This window comes from Mytilus trossulus, chromosome 8 (assembly GCF_036588685.1).
Source record: "Mytilus trossulus isolate FHL-02 chromosome 8, PNRI_Mtr1.1.1.hap1, whole genome shotgun sequence".
Lineage (NCBI taxonomy): Eukaryota > Metazoa > Mollusca > Bivalvia > Mytilida > Mytilidae > Mytilus > Mytilus trossulus.
In genome coordinates this window covers 22,272,161-22,288,882 of record NC_086380.1, presented here as the reverse complement: position 1 = coordinate 22,288,882, position 16,722 = coordinate 22,272,161, and the positions used below count along the sequence as shown (strand labels likewise).

Here is a 16,722-nt window from a genome sequence, read left to right as displayed (position 1 = left end):
AAAATTTAAACTTATTGTTATAGAAGCATTCTTAACACAAATGTTTGAGTGTCAATTCTGATATGACAAATCAATATCGGCCTCGACAGTTTTATCTTAACTGCTTCTCTAAACTTAAATGTAATCTTTGAAGTCAAAATAACCTTTTTGAACTTACAAAAAGATTGGTTTGAAGGTCCTGTATGTTTTGTCCGTAATGAAATTTTGAGAAAAGATGTCAAATTAGCTATTTTGCAGAAATAATGTTGTTTCTCATACTGTTACTGTTGGATCCTACGGAGGGTTTAAATTATGAAGCAGGATACGATCATCATTATACTTATTCGTCAACTTCAGATACACTTGGGATGCACAATGTCACCACGGTACTAAAGGTATGTTCTAACATCAGATCAATTGGGGTGCACAATGTCACCACTGTACTAAAAGTGTGTTCTATCATACGATACACTTGGGATGCACAATGTCACCACGGTACTAAAGGTATGTTGTAACCTCAGAAACACTAGGGATGCACAATGTCACCACGGTACTAAAGGTATGTTCTAACATTTGATACCCTAGGGATGCACAATGCCACCACGGTACTAAAGGTGTGTTCTAGCTTCAGATACACTTGGGATGCACAATGTCACCACACTTCTAAAGGTATGTTCTAACATCAGATACATTTGGGATGCACAATGTCACCACGGTACTAAAGTCAGGCTTATACCCGGATTTGTTTGCTTTTGTCAATCGATTTATGAATTACGAACAGCGGTGTACTGTTATTGCCTTTATTTCTTTTCTTTTTTTTAACAACATAATTAAATATTTATTTCAAATTTTGGCTTGTTACAATATCCTTCAGTAGTTCAAGCTCCTCCTGATGTTCCCTGCTACAATCGACTAATCACTCAGGGTAGTGAATAGTTGTAAAATAAATATTACATTTGTGTATCAAATATATATTAAATAATATCACTTAGTATGACTATTCATATGTTTTCTAATAGTTGCTAAAAAATTACTTTTAATTTTCAAACATACTCTTCTATTGAACTCATTGAGAGAAATTTAGAAAACATTGACATTTTTCGTCTTTTGATCAGATATGTAATAGGCTTTGTAAATTGAAAAACCAACAATTGTTAAAAAATAGTTAAAGTCAAAATATTCTTCGTCAGAAGTTTTATATCCAAATACCAAGTGTCTTAGTTTTATCTTAAACATTATTTTACTGTTCTTTAAAACTTGATCTATTTTATTCCAAAAAAGTTTTAAATACGGACACAGTATAAAGAAGTGATCATAATCCTCTTCTTGTGTACAAAAATCACAAGAGCTATCGGTTACAATTTTCCACCTGCATCAAAGTTTCTTTGTAGGTAGAATATTTTGGAGTAATTTGCATCTAAAAAAATTAAGTTTATTTTCTTTTAAATATCTGAATAAAAAATTGTTTAAATTGTTTTGATATAACACATCATCTATATTAAATATACGCAGTCACTTTTTGGGTCCAATAGCTGGTTCATTTTTTTTTTATTCATAAGAGACTTGTATAAAAATTCATTCGATAGTGATTCTAATTTTATAGGTAAACCTTCCAATATAAATTGGTTTCTTTTTATATTAACAATACCTTTTACAGAGTTTTCCGATTTAAAAGTTACTGCCCAATCTTTTGGTATTGATCTCTTTACTTAATTAATTTCAGCTATCCAGTTTGATTTATTATTTAGTTTATTTAAAATGATGTCTTGAGAAATACAGCCTTTTTCATCTATGATATCATTAACATAAATAAGATCGCATTTAATCCAATTTTTGAAAAATAGAGCTTTATTTTCAAATTTAATAAATTTATTGTTCCATAATATTTCTTAACATGTGATTAGGTGTATTAAATGTGTTATTATTTAAGCCAACAAATATTTATTAAAAAATATATACTAGTAATGTAATTTTTTTCAAATCAATTTTGCCTTATTAATTATATATTGATTTATATTTATATATTTTATAGATATATTATATAGATCTAGCTTATAATCGGATATGGCTGTTTCTTCGCAAAACATGCGAATTTAAGAATGTGGGCAAAGACTGGTCAGCTTCAATTTCGAATAAGGTCAATGGTTACGAGATTATATATATGCGATAGAATAATGTTTTGTATAGTTATTCAACGTTATATATTGGTACCGACTTCAATTTTCATGCATATATATATAATAAAGCTTTTGGATTTTTTACAGTTCCGCATACGGAAGATTAATGAAACAAACACCGGTATAAAATTCCATCAGTTATCGGTAGACAGCTTTGTTCAACATGCACAAAATGGTGAATGTAAGAATTTTTATTTTTCGTTTTTGATTTTTTTCTAATTTTCTAATTTTCTTGGTTATCATATTATCTATACATTTTATGCGTTTATATGTTAAGGTATAAAATAAGTTTCGAATAAATCTATCAGCGACTGCCAAAGATAATCATTCGAAACTAAAAAAACAATAATGATAATTAAGCAATGAGATATAAAAACAGCTAACCACTGACTAGGTTCTTAACTTGGATGTCGACAAATTTGTGGTATCAAGCTGGGAGTCGATACCTTACATATCTACTTCTCAAACTGTAACCAAACAAATAACACAAAAGAACACAAAAGAAAAACACTTAAAATCAACCGACATGATAGATAACAAACGTACAAGTGTAGGAAATGCAATGATAAAGAATACAATATCAAGTATTTACCCTGATGGTATCGGTCTATGCTATTACCTGACTTCAATGATGCAAGTTGAAAGAACAAAAATGTGTCCCCAGTACACGGATGCTCCATCGGCACTATCATTTTCTATGTTCAGTGGACCGTGAAGATGGGGGGATCTCTAATTTAGCATTTAAATTAGAAAGATAATACCATAGGAAACATGTGTACTAAGTGTTAAGGTGATTGGACTTCAACTTTATAAAAAACTACCTCGACCAAAAACTTTAACCAAAACTTTAACCTGAAGCGGGACGAATGGACGGACAAACGGATGAACGGACGAACGGACGACCAGACCAGAAAACATAATGCCCATAAATGGGGCATTAAAAAACAGGAGCACACATTACATGTACGACTTAGGCCTTTCGTTGTATACGTTGCTATAAACTTACATCTAATCAAGGGTTAAATATCACGTTAACCCTTAGCTTTCTTTCAAGGCCATTTTGATGTTTTATGTTCCCAATTTTTTATATGCATTTGTATAAATCTTTTTTATTTCTTTTACCCGAGCATACAAATTCAGTAGGAATTAGGGTTTTATAAAGAAAAAACTTAATAGCAATACATTAGTGTTACTAATTACATCATTTTTTTCGTGTTTTGTCAAATTTGGAAAAAAATAATAGTTTGTTCCAACATTGAATATAAGTTCTTCGGTGGAACACAGATAAATATGTGTGTGAACGTCCCATTATCTTTATCTTACAGATGCTGACAATCCTTTCAAGTGGGATCTTACTAAGAGGTATACTAGCATTCTTACATACAGTTTGTGTATGGAAAAAAAATGTGGGTTCTCGTTTAATTATAAATATGTTTTATGTGTTGTGTCGTCTATTCTTTATGTTTCTTGTTTGTCATGTTCTTATCATTTCAAAAAGGGTGAATTATATTTTAGTTTTGATTTCTTAAAGTATGACTAGATTTTGCTCGAAAATTTGAATTCTTATTTTTCTTAAAGAATTTGCTGTGTGTGTGCTTAGAAATAGTCCTACGTTTATTTGTTAATAAAATCAACGGTACCAATTTTGTTGCACCAGATGCGCATTTCGACAAAACATGTCTCTTCAGTGATGCTCGTGGCCAAAATATTTGAAATCCAAAGCTTATATAAAAGATGAAGAGCTATAATCTAAAAGGTCCAAAAAGTATAGTCAAATAATTCGTGAAAGGATTCAGAGCTTTGCATGAGGGAGATACATTCCTTAATTTATAAAAATTTCTAATATTTTGTACCAGCAAATTTTAATAACACAAAAAATCCGTATTTTCATGCCAGTACCGAAGTACTGGCTACTGGGCTGGTGATACCCTCGGGGACTAATAGTCCACCAGCAGAGGCATCGGCCCAGTGGTAGTAATAAAATCAACGGTACCAATTTTGTTGCACCAGATGCGCATTTCGACAAAACATGTCTCTTCAGTGATGCTCGTGGCCAAAATATTTGAAATCCAAAGCTTATATAAAAGATGAAGAGCTATAATCTAAAAGGTCCAAAAAGTATAGTCAAATAATTCGTGAAAGGAATCAGAGCTTTGCATGAGGGAGATACATTCCTTAATTTATAAAAATTTCTAATATTTTGTACCAGCAAATTTTAATAACACAAAAAATCCGTATTTTCATGCCAGTACCGAAGTACTGGCTACTGGGCTGGTGATACCCTCGGGGACTAATAGTCCACCAGCAGAGGCATCGGCCCAGTGGTAGTAATAAAATCAACGGTACCAATTTTGTTGCACCAGATGCGCATTTCGACAAAACATGTCTCTTCAGTGATGCTCGTGGCCAAAATATTTGAAATCCAAAGCTTATATAAAAAATGAAGAGCTATCTGATGTATATTCTTCAAAACATCGTTCATTAATTTGCTTATAAAATCGTCCAAATTAATTTTTCTGTTTAGTTCACCCATCATTTTAAATATAACGGAATTTGATGAGACCGTCTTGCAATGTGAGAGGTTTAGGGCTATAAAACCGGTTTAATCCACCATTTTCTACATTTGAAAATGCCTGTACCAAGTCAGGAATATTGCAGTTGTTGTCCATTCGTTTTTGATGTGTTTTGTCATTTGATTTTGCCATGTTATTAGGGACTTTCCGATTAGATTTGCCTCTGAGTTCAGTATTTTAGCGATTTTACTTTTTACTTATAAAGTCCTAAATATGATTTTACATATTAAAATCGTACATGTATTTTTCAATGAATGTATATAAATATATTTAGATAGTTGTTATTTTTAGATTTCTGTTTGAAATGGAACCGGATGGTTTGGTTCATTTTATTCACTATCATCAGGAAGATCAGACAGAAATGGTCACCTTAAAGAAAGCTTTGGTTGGAACAATGTCAGCTAAATTCCAAGTAAAAGAAGAATAATACATAAAAAAAATCATGTCCCTTTGCAATAGCTTAAAAAACCTGTTTATTTATACAATGCATTGTATGTATCGGAACTTTGACCGTTGGATTTTTTAAAAATATGTGGCACTTTGAACGTTTTGAAAAAAATATACGTCAAGGGTTATAAAATGACAATTGTTACTAATAGAAAGAAAAAACTTATCAGTGCATAAGAGACATATAATAACAATTAACCGAATACTTTGTAGTATATTGTCAAAGAACATGTGAACTTTTTTAAAATCCAAATATGAAATCCACTCGATTCTTAAAATAAAATTTCGATTTAGTGAGTTAAACATCAATATGTCATAGGATAAAACATCGCAATATATATTTTTTTTCAGAGAAGCGACCACAAGACATGGAGGTATTTATCAACTGATGGCGATCATGGTGGTAATATGTTAAAATAACATGCATTTTATGCAATCAATTACCTAGTCATATGTAAATTACTTTTCATTTTATAGAATTATAAGTATCATTCATTATACCAAATGTATATATATGAAATATAAATCTCTTAGCAACCTGGTCGTATATGCACTCATCATAAATACCTTAATTAAAATTGTTTGCGCCAATCATGCGTTTCGTTTTCATCAATGACACTCGAAACAAAGGAGTTAAAAAGGCCAAATAAAGTACAAAGTTGATGAAGACTAAACATGTGATAATCCGAAAAGGTTTTTTCAAGTCTAAATTGAAATATGAAAACATAAGATATTATGGAAAAGGGCTAGAAGTAAATTCTAACACTGTTTCAGGTTACCTTGATCACAAGTATGAAGGGGAAAAGACAACCAACGGATACACACTGACACGTCATCATTATAGTTCCCAAACTGTCCTGAGAACACATAAAAAGGTAGGCACTGACTTCGATTCATAGTTCTGACAAATATAAGAATATCATTATGAAACAAATATTTTTTCTAAACAATATATGCAAGCTAGTAAATGCCATGGATATGTATCTGTCTAGAATTAGCTATAGGTATCATACAGAGAGAGAAAAAAGTTTTTCAAACCAGAACTCTGAAGTTCGATAATATTGTCTTAAATCTTTTTTATTTAGCAAGTGATTAAGAAATGGTATCTGTAAATCTGAAGTGAACACGAATACTTGTGTAAGTAATGAATATAAATGACAGTCTTATAACTGTTGAAACTAGTGTGTAGCTAGCCGGTGATAAAAGTCAGCTTTAAAATTCACGAGATTTCAATATCAATGTTAATGAAATGGTCTGCGTTTTGGGAATATCTTTTAAAGTGTTAACATCAAGGCTTTGTTTCACACCACAGACCCCCTCTCGGACACGAATAGTGAAGTTTGATATTCAATTTGCTTTACCGCCAATAACATTTTTCCGTTTGTACAAACTTTTTTTTATTACAGGTAATGCATATTGATCATTCTGATAATATCAGGGAAGTGAAAGCTTTCGATAATATTACTATGAACGGTGATGCTCCAGCCACACAGCGCACTCTGGGGTATGTAATGCATTATTAAGAAACCTTTCTGACAAATTCCAGTACTAGTGATATTTTGCATCGTATCGCACTTTTTAAAAGCTGTTACATTATCAACCTGCTATACAGTTGATACTCCATATATCGAATTTTGATCGCTGACCATTTTACTTTTAATAAGCATATGTGCATAGTACAAAGTTGGAGAAAATATCATACATCAACGCAATCAGAACCCTCAAGTCTAAGAAAGATTTGAAACATTATGGTCGAAAGAAAAAGACGAAAAGACGAAATAAAAAAAAAACACAAATCCAAAATCAATTGGAGATAGTAAAATCGTGTTTTACGGCTTACCATTATAAATGTATAGCTTTATACTATTTCATGTAAATGTGCTGATGTTCAAACTGTTAAAAGGCATATTAAGATATCGGATCCGAAGAGTCTAGTCTAACTAATTTATTTATCACGATAAATATGAATTCAATTTTCTCTCAGAACGCTAAGACAAAATACATGAATGTGAGTTTTACAGATATAATTATATTCCTTGTCTGAAATTAAGCCCAACATTGCTCTATTAAGATTTTTGTTTATAGAAGACTGGAGTATTTGTTCCAGACCATATGAGTATTTACCATACGCGTACGGTCTAATACCAGCTGGGCATGATTTTATGGGTTAATTTTAGACAAACATTTATCAAAATCTTTTACTGAGTTTTACAAGTTAACATTATTCATGTTACTAGTATTACAATTATATGAATACATTATTTTACCTTTTTAACTTTTTTGGATTCGAGCGTCACTTATGAGTCTTTTGTAGACGAAACGCGCGTCTGGCGTATATACAATATTTAGTCCTGGTATCTATGATGAGTTTATTTGAATAAGTGAACATTCAATCAATTGAAATTAAGCAATTATTGAATTGTCTATCTGAATCCTAGGTCGGTACTCTCTTCCAGGGCGACACTTGTTGCCTTAAGGAACTTCAGATGCTTTACAATTACATCTTTTGTTCATGCATGTTCCTTGGTATTGCATTTCTTGCCAGAAAGAGAAAAGATGGCTTGTTTTGCAGAAGCCGTTGTATAAATCCTTCTGTCTTCCAATGTGCATTTTCAATTTTGCATGTCAAAGGTTCACTATCACCATTATCATAACAAGAGGTTAATATGCCAAATTCACATGATACTGAGTTTGTACAAACTTTCATCTTTACCAATTATATCATCAACCCTACATAATAATCGGTGAAGATCAACAACTGGTTATCTTAGAGTAGCAAACATTAAATAGCAACCTTTTTTTAAATCTTTGCATGAGTTTTTGATACGTTTTTTATTATATTTTCTCAATGTATTTTCAACAGATATTTTTGTAATTTCTTACAGTATTTTTGATGTTTCTTTTAAGTAAAGTTCCCAATATTAACTTTCGAGATTACCACCGGAGACTGTCGATTTATAAATATAAACATGAATATAAATAAATAGCGACCTCGTGCAATTGGATTTTTCTGGGTCTGATTGATTTCATGTTATGGGTTAAATAAAAAGTTAATTGTCGTTTTAACTGAAAAAGAACGTTTGTTTCGCTTTCAATATTGAAATTATTTTCCTTTTAAAGGCCGGCAAACCACGATTTATAGATGAGTAACCAATATTTAGCTATTGTGTTAAATTAAAGGTCACATACATACGGATTCCGTGACTGAGGTCGAATTATTCACTTGCAATTGGATAATTAATCAGCAGTGTTTCTTTGCTTATTTTAACAAAATTGAATCAAATTCAATTGGGTTGCTAAAAGCTAATTATGATTTCATCTTTTCACTTATATTTATGATTAAACTATACAAAACTATATTCCATTTTAAGCTCACCTGACCCAAAGGGCCAAGTGAGCTTTTCCCATCACTTTGCATCCGGCGTCCGTCGTCGTCGTCGTCGTCGTTAACTTTTACAAAAATCTTCTCCTCTGAAACTACTGGGCCAAATTAATCCAAACTTGGCCACAATCATTTTTGGGGTATCTAATTTTAAAAATTTGTCCGGTGACCCGGCCATCTAACCAAGATGGTCGCCATGGCTAAAATAGAACATAGGGGTAATATACAGTTTTGGGCTTATAACTCAAAAACCAAAGTATTTAGAGCAAATCTGAGAAGGGGTTAAATTGTTAATCAGGTCAAGATCTATCTGCCCTGAATTTTCAGATGAATCGGACAACCCGTTGTTGGGTTGCTACCCCTGAATTGGTAATTTTAAGGAATTGAAATTGTACTGTTTTTGGTTATTATCTTGAATATTATTTTAGATAGAGATGAACTGTAAACAGCAATAATATTTAGCAAAGTAGGATTTACAAATAAGTCCAGATGACCGAAATGGTCAATTGACCGCTTAAGGAGTTATTGTCCTTTATATTAATTTTCTACTAAAACTACTGGGCCATTATAGATAGAGATAACTGTAAGCAGCAAGAATGTTCAGTAAAGTAAAAAATACAAACACATCAACATCACCAAAAAACAATTTTGTCATGAATCCATCTGCTTACTTTGTTTAATATTCACATACATGTAGACCAAGGTGAGCGACACAGGCTCTTTAGAGCCTCTAGTTTCCTTATCTTGTAGTTAGTGCCCCGTTTGACATGCTACAAGTACCAAATGTTTGGGTTATATAAGCAACGTTTGGCTGGGACTTTTATTCTATAGTTAGTATAATAGTCCTAGTGATTGGAAAGTAGTGACTCCATCTGAGTGACGAACTAAACATCACCTATATATCATGTATATTTATCTTTTAATATCAAATATTGGTGATGGGTGCACGATATGGAGGTCGTCGCAAAAATAAATGATTACTTTGTTAATTTCGAGCCATTTTTTTTTAATTTGTCTCAAGACTGTCAACTGAATCCTTCTCATTAATCCATCTAGTTATCATAAATAATTTGGGTGAATGGTCCCACCTATTTGTTGCAGGAAATTAGCAGGTTATTAGATATACCAATTCTCAAAGGTAGGTAACTCTTTAGGCGCGCCGTTTAAAAAAAGTTTCAGCTTACTTTCCTCTTACTTTTGAAGTTTCTACTTGTTTTACAGCTCACCTTTGCCAGTCGACAGAGATATTAAAGTCTATTCTTCAGGAGGTAAATTTAAATACTCGTAATTCTATATTTTGCTCACAACTTCAGTTGATAGCGCTGGAATTATTAAAGAACATAAAATTTGTATAAAAAAAACATAAACATAAACAAACAAATCTCATTCTACAAACCATACAGTTCAGTTCAGTTCAGTTTCTTGTATATTCCTCCATTGAATAAGGAGCACTACCCAAATGGTATAGTTTGAACAACTATGTACACCTTAAAACATAGGGAAACAATTTTATATACAGATGACTGAATTTGGTTATAATGATCACTAAATAATAGATATCATAATCAATTCATAGGATTGTCATCATAAAGTTTTTAAAATATATAAGAATTTATATGTGCTAGGGTATAGGAAAATGTTAAGAAACAACTGCATATACATGTATTTACAAGAATTATAAAATGGTAAAAAATTTAAAATTACTTATAATCATTAGTTGAGAGTGCTATGTATACATAAATCAGGAATAATAATGAAATTTTTCCTTGTAAGACTTATGTAGAGTAGTTGGGATTAGGACAAAATTTAAGCTATAATATGTACAAAAATTTTCTTTACAGTTTAATACAAACTAGCAAAGAAAAATACAAAAATACTAAAATCCACTTTTTGAAAAAGACACAATTAGCATTATGATAATTATTAGTCGGAGATTATAATGCATAATGCAACAAATAAGAAGATAAATAATATGTATAAGGCCATGGAAAAATAAGTGATGGTTTCCCCTAACACGACCGGGGGTCATTTAATTTTTCTTTCCCCCCCCCACAAATTTTTTTTTAATGATAAATACATGTACCCTAAATTATACAATACATTCTAACACTAATGCAGTCAATTTAAATTATATAAATCTACAAGAAATCCTTAAAAGCAGTTTGAAATAAGTGAGTTGAGTTGCAATCATTTCAAGGTGAAGGAGGGATGTTTGTTGGAGATGCTGTTAATTTTGGGAACAAGCTCATTAAATTGCAATATACAGATAATGATGTTGAAACATGCATTGAAAAAGCATGTAGGGCTGCTAATACCCATGCAGTCAACGCCTTCCAGCTGTTAATGGCTGGTAGAAGGTGATTCCCTTTAACAATGTTTAAAACAAAACATAGTGCACTTAATCATGTTATTTAAGATTCAACAGTGATGAAGGAGATTAAAACATTTTTTAAAAAGTGCAGAGACAACTAAAAGTGTTGGAATGGAAATATGCAAGATTATAGTTTGGCTATAGAAACAAAACATATACATGTAGATATAAAATTAAAAAAAGAAAAAAAAAAAAGCCTGCCTGATGGGTCTTTAAAATTTTCCCATGTTAGGGGAAACCAACAATTAATTTTCCTTGGCCTAAATTAATTGATAAAGCCAGAGACATAGAGAATAATACATGGCAAAATCCGTATCATATGTCATATCAACCCGAGACATCAATATCAGCCCAAGGGCCTTTAGGCCTGAGGGATGATATTGGTCGAGGGTGATACGGCATGTGATACGGATTTTGCCATGTATTATAGGCTTTATCATATATTTCAACAGAAGAGTATTATATTTTATGAACTGTTTTCTGATCCACAGCACTGGGTTACCTTCAGTTCTGCTTGTGTCTTGTTTCAAAGGCTTAATTAAAATAACTGCTCAATTATTTATACGAAGCACCTGGGTTACCTTACAATCTGTTGTTTTAAAAATATTTTGTTTATTGTATTTTTTTGAGTGTTTTGTATTTTTTAAAGTTGCATTTAGTGAGCCCAAACATATGTTGTGAAAACTTGATGTTCGTGACGTCACATACAATATGAAAACTTGACGTTCGTGACGTTACATACCAAACAATGACGTCATATAAAAAATGACCTATTTTGAGGAATAACCAAAAAAACTGACTTCATGTAAAAAAAAAAAAGGTATGCCATACAGGTTTTACCATGCGATACGGGGTATGTGATACAGATTTAGCTATGCGATACGGGGTATGCGATACAGGGTAGGTTATACAGACTGGAAAAACGAACCTTTATTAGATATACAAAATAGCTGTATTTTGATCTAAATATATATGATAAATATATATATATACACATGTGACATGTGTATATAGACATGTGTATATATGTCTCTGATAAAGCATATGTTATCTATAATGATGTAGTCTGGTAATTCCTCCCACCTAACTGAGCTCTGAATCAGAGTTCGTTTGCACCCATTCACGTTTGCACCCACTCATGTTCGTCCCTTTCACTTTCGCACCCTACATGTTCGCGCCCAATTCTAATTGATTTTATGTTTAATAACTAGCTCTGTATCAAGTTTTTGCAAGTGTATTCTTATATTTGTTGTCATTGTCTCAAAATAAAGTGAGACAGCCTTTTTTTTTATAGTGTTGAATAAATCTTAATCATGTTTTGGATAATTATTGCTAAAAAAAATAATCCTTTCTTAATAAAGTGGGATTCTTTCAACGTTTTATTTTGTGTTGAATTATAGTATAACTAATCGCCGTATTTGAATATAAAAAAATAAGACAACGCGTGACCGAACGACGCATGAGTTTAATCCATAGCAGCGTTCGGTCACAAGTTGTCATAATTTTTATATTCAAATACGGCGATTAGTTATACTTTTTATTACATTGTCAAATTGCTTTTTTTATGAAATTAATGTAGAAAATGTGAGGAACTATATGTTTTTCCTACTCATGTTTTGTTTCGACGTTATCGACGTCTTGCCAACACCTATTGTTGTATGACGTCAGAGAGTGAAATAACCAAGTTTATTTCACATGTGAAATTATCGGTTTTTATCTAACAGGGAAATCAATGTAATTCATTGCAACCAATGTAATAATAACTCTTAATCATGTTTTGGTTAGTGTATTGCATAACTTTGTTTCATTGACTTGTTTCAAAATAAATCGAGATTCTGACTACGTTTTTTTTTTGTGTGTTGAATAAATTTCATCATTTTTCGGTTATATTTAGTGTATTGCTACAATTTATATTTAATTGTTTCAGATCAAAGGGACCAAGCTGTTAAAAACAATTATCTTTTGTGTTATTCATTTAAAATCTTGAATGTTTGACTTACTCCAAAGTAATTTATAATATAACAACAATTATGATTTTCTGTAAGTAAAACATTCAAGATTTTAAATGATATTCAACTGGAATTTAAATTAGAATTGGGTGCGAATGTGAAGAGTATGAACGGACCTTGGGTGCGAACGTTCAAGGTGTGAACGTGTAGGGTGTGAAAGTGTATTGGGCGCGAACGAACCTAATACTCTGAGCTCTGTATCGTGTTTAATTCTTCTTTATTAAAACAAAATTGCATCAAATTGTATTTATTTAAATATTTTCACAGAAAACTCAAAGTTAGGAATATTATCTTATTTCCTCAAAGACGCATCTGAATTGAGATGAAAATCAATCAGAACTATGGGTCACCTGTGTTTTTCTGGGAAATGGTGTTGTCCAGTAAGACCACCCATGTGTAAACACTACTATATATTAACAAACAAGAACATAAGCCAAGGAAATGATGTTTTAATATTTATGGACCACTGAGAACACGAAGAAAGGAACTATTCATGAACAAATAAAAAAAATCAAGTCAATATGATTAAGGAATTGGTGAAAAAGAAAGAATAAACTAAAAATGTAGATTTTTTTTAATAAGAAAAATAAAAAAATATGATTTAAAAAAAAAAGATAAAAATGGCAACAGTTAATATTATGCTCATAAGAAAATTGACATCATTCAGAGTTCTGATATGCAGTTAAAGACAACATTATCCTCGTCAATGGGATTAAAATCAGTGCACTTAGTAGTGATTTTTATTAAATATCAGTCAATATATTTTTATTTCTATGCTTTAGAATCTAAAGTATTTCCCCAAAAGAACAGAAAGCTTGTGTTTTTTAAGGATACAGGAACTTGAAAAGGAAGGATTTTGAAAATATTTGTTATTTTGGCTTTTCATAGTTTTTAAAATTGAATTATCTCCCTTTGAGATAGACATGACACAAATTAATGGTTTTCTTCAAAGTTAAAATTATATAACAGACAAAATTTATGCACACCATAGTAAAGGGTGGAATTATTTGAATGGCTACATTTGTAAGTTACCAGACGGGCAGAATAACTAGACAGAAAAAGTATATTTTTTACTATGGAAATGTCAAATAGGCACCTATTATATAGATATAGGAACATGTGGTGTGAGTGCCAATGAGACAACTCTCCATCCAAGTAACAATTTAAAAAGTAAAAAATTATAGGTTAAAGTACGGCCTATTAGCCTTTTTAAATAAGCTAAAGTTATCATATAAACTTTATTAAAATTAAATGTATATATTATAAATGTCTAAAAAAAATCTATAAACATGTACTTGTGTTGTACATTTGAGTCTGATTTCAAAGTGCCTTTGTATTCATTATGGTATATAAGTAACAGTGTATTACTATATATGCTCCAATAATTGAACTATCTATATTTTGTTTTGTAGATTTTCCAGGTATCTCTGCCACAGCTGAAACAAGAGTACACCTAACACTGAAAAGGTCTGTATAGGGTTTTATTATATAGTATGCCTTCTATAAATTATACATATTGTTACATCATGCATATATATACAATGTACTTGTATAAAGTTAAAATAAAAGTTTAAAACAAATCAAATTAGTCTCTTATAAATGTGTACTATTTAATATCTACACATATAATGATATATGCAGTATTTGCAATATATATTGTGGAATTGGCTGGAAAACTATAATCACTTGATTAGAATAATTTTAAAGATTATCAATGGATATTGACTTCTTAAAATAATTTATTTAACAAAAGTGCAGTTAATTTTTGTGAATAAAGTGATAATGTCTGATCAGAGTGATTTTAAAAAACTAATTCATAATTTTGCAGGAAAGTTCCTTCTAGTGAATTAAGTGATTCAGTCAGTGATGGTTTAGTAAGAGACAGTATAGTAGTAACTAAGGTAATATCATTCTCTCCCATTTGGAAAAACCCTCAATAAAACACCAGTAGAATATATCATAGGTCATACTTTTCTGAATGTTTGCATTTGTTTAATCAAAATTCTTAATTGTCATTATTGTAAAGAATTAACGACTGACTGTACAAATTATGTCAGTTATTATCTGTATTTACCCCAAAAAAAACAACTGTATAATTTATTTTCGTGAATTCTATTAACTGTTAAGTTACTAATAATATTTTTAGATTTGATGTTTATGAAAATGAAGTTCATATTTGTCTGTTAGTTTTATTTTTCTAATCATGTACACTTGTTTTATAGAAACCTCCAAAACCAACAACCTTAAAGGAGACAGGAGAAATTATCAAAGATTTAATCTCATGTGTGCAGAGACATGAAAATAAATGTAGGTTTACTCTTAATTGGCAAAATTACTAACTCACTGATTTTAAACAAAAATATTATCATGATTATATTGTGTATATTTTAAGCATTAGACAAGTTTGAAAACTTTCAGTAACATCTAGGAAAAATTAATGTTTATTTCAATTTGGCAAGAAGCTAGAAAGGCATAATCTGTTATTTGGATGGAGAGTTGTCTCATTGGCATTCATACCATATCTTCCTATATCTATAATCTGTTGGGTTCATATTTTGCACTACTCAGAACTTATAATGCTCTTTGAGATATTTTAGAATCCATTTTTCATGTAGGAAAGTGAACATGATTAAATAGCACCTCAAAATTATTTGATTTAATCTCTTTTTATTTTGCAGATGCATCCAACAGAACAAATTGTGTCAGAAACCTTACATGGGAGATCAGTAAGCTGGACGAAAAGAGTTTTCTACAACTGTCTCACTCAGCCTTGAATAAAACATGCAGACTCTCAGATATCAAATGTCTGGAGGAGAGATATCTCATGATAGATGTAATATCTCAGATGAGATCCAATGTATCACAACAAATCATTGTAGACTATGTCTTGGAGAGGAACAACAGTGTAGAGGAAGTTAGGAGATGTCTTATTCACAGTATAGCTACGAAACAACCTATACATGTAAGTAATATAATAGTAGGACACCATGATATAACATTTAATTGAATGGTGATAAAGGTTAATCAGAAAATCTACATTATATATAAATAAGAAGATGTGATGTCAGTGGCGTAACTAGGTATGCCCGAACCTCGATGAGGGGCCTGAATAAAAAAAGAATCGTTCAATAACAATATGTTACCCGACATCCGTCAGGACGACATGTAACTAATTTCAGCTGATCTATTTGATTGTTATCCATTATATCCAATTTATCACAAATAAATCGAAATAAATATATGTTTCCGTGTTTGGTTTCAATCAGATATTGATAAAAATTGATAAATGGTTTCATTTGTGTAGTACAATGGCAAATTCAAAAGGGACACATAACTGAAATAATAAGCATATTTCTTACTAAATAAGATAAGAATGACCACAAGAATGACAGAACAAAGAAATATAGAAATGATGTCCCCCTCAAACTCCCTGTTGTCCCCAATCCAGACCCTATTATATCACTGTGACAGATAGTTTTGTTAAATATATTTAACATGTTTTGTCTTCAAAAAGAATATTTTATTTGTATACAAAATGTTGTTAATATATGTAATGGACGATATATACCATGCCCTCTCAGCCGAAGAGGTAATCTCATTTCAATGAAAAAAGTATTTGAAAGCTTGCCTCCCTGTCAATATGTTATTAAACGGTGACCAGGCCAGTCTGATTTAAATTGCGCCTGTCAGTATAAAACTGAAAAATGAACGATAACAAATGATACAGAAATTAACCATGAAAAAAAAACTTCAAAAAAGTTTACTGATTTAATTCGACGAAGGT

The 16,722-nt window shown here is 31.0% G+C and overlaps 1 protein-coding gene and 1 long non-coding RNA gene across 2 annotated transcripts; both read left to right on the top strand.

The window, feature by feature from the left end:
* Positions 1-242: 242 nt before the first annotated feature.
* Positions 243-7,292, top strand: LOC134727467 (uncharacterized). Its single transcript, XM_063591849.1, has 8 exons — positions 243-374; positions 2,244-2,337; positions 3,482-3,518; positions 5,021-5,141; positions 5,528-5,579; positions 5,951-6,051; positions 6,583-6,680; positions 7,262-7,292. Exons 1-8 carry the CDS (start codon positions 243-245, stop codon positions 7,290-7,292), a joined length of 666 nt encoding a protein of 221 aa, XP_063447919.1.
* Positions 7,293-9,736: 2,444 nt separating this feature from the next.
* LOC134681744 (uncharacterized) lies at positions 9,737-15,795 on the top strand. The gene is made up of 5 exons (XR_010100678.1): positions 9,737-9,826; positions 14,351-14,405; positions 14,767-14,839; positions 15,161-15,245; positions 15,617-15,795. It is a non-coding gene; the product is annotated as an uncharacterized LOC134681744 (long non-coding RNA).
* The last annotated feature ends 927 nt before the right edge of the window (positions 15,796-16,722 follow it).

What these genes read in the sequence shown, in the direction of transcription:
- LOC134727467 (XM_063591849.1), top strand. Translation starts at nt 243, where the DNA reads ATGTTGTTTCTCATACTGTTACTGTTGGATCCTACGGAGGGTTTAAAT. An exon ending in ACATGCACAAAATGGTGAAT is followed by an intron (nt 2,338 to 3,481) that starts GTAAGAATTTTT and finishes TTTATCTTACAG; the next exon opens with ATGCTGACAATCCTTTCAAG. An exon ending in AACTGATGGCGATCATGGTG is followed by an intron (nt 5,580 to 5,950) that starts GTAATATGTTAA and finishes ACACTGTTTCAG; the next exon opens with GTTACCTTGATCACAAGTAT.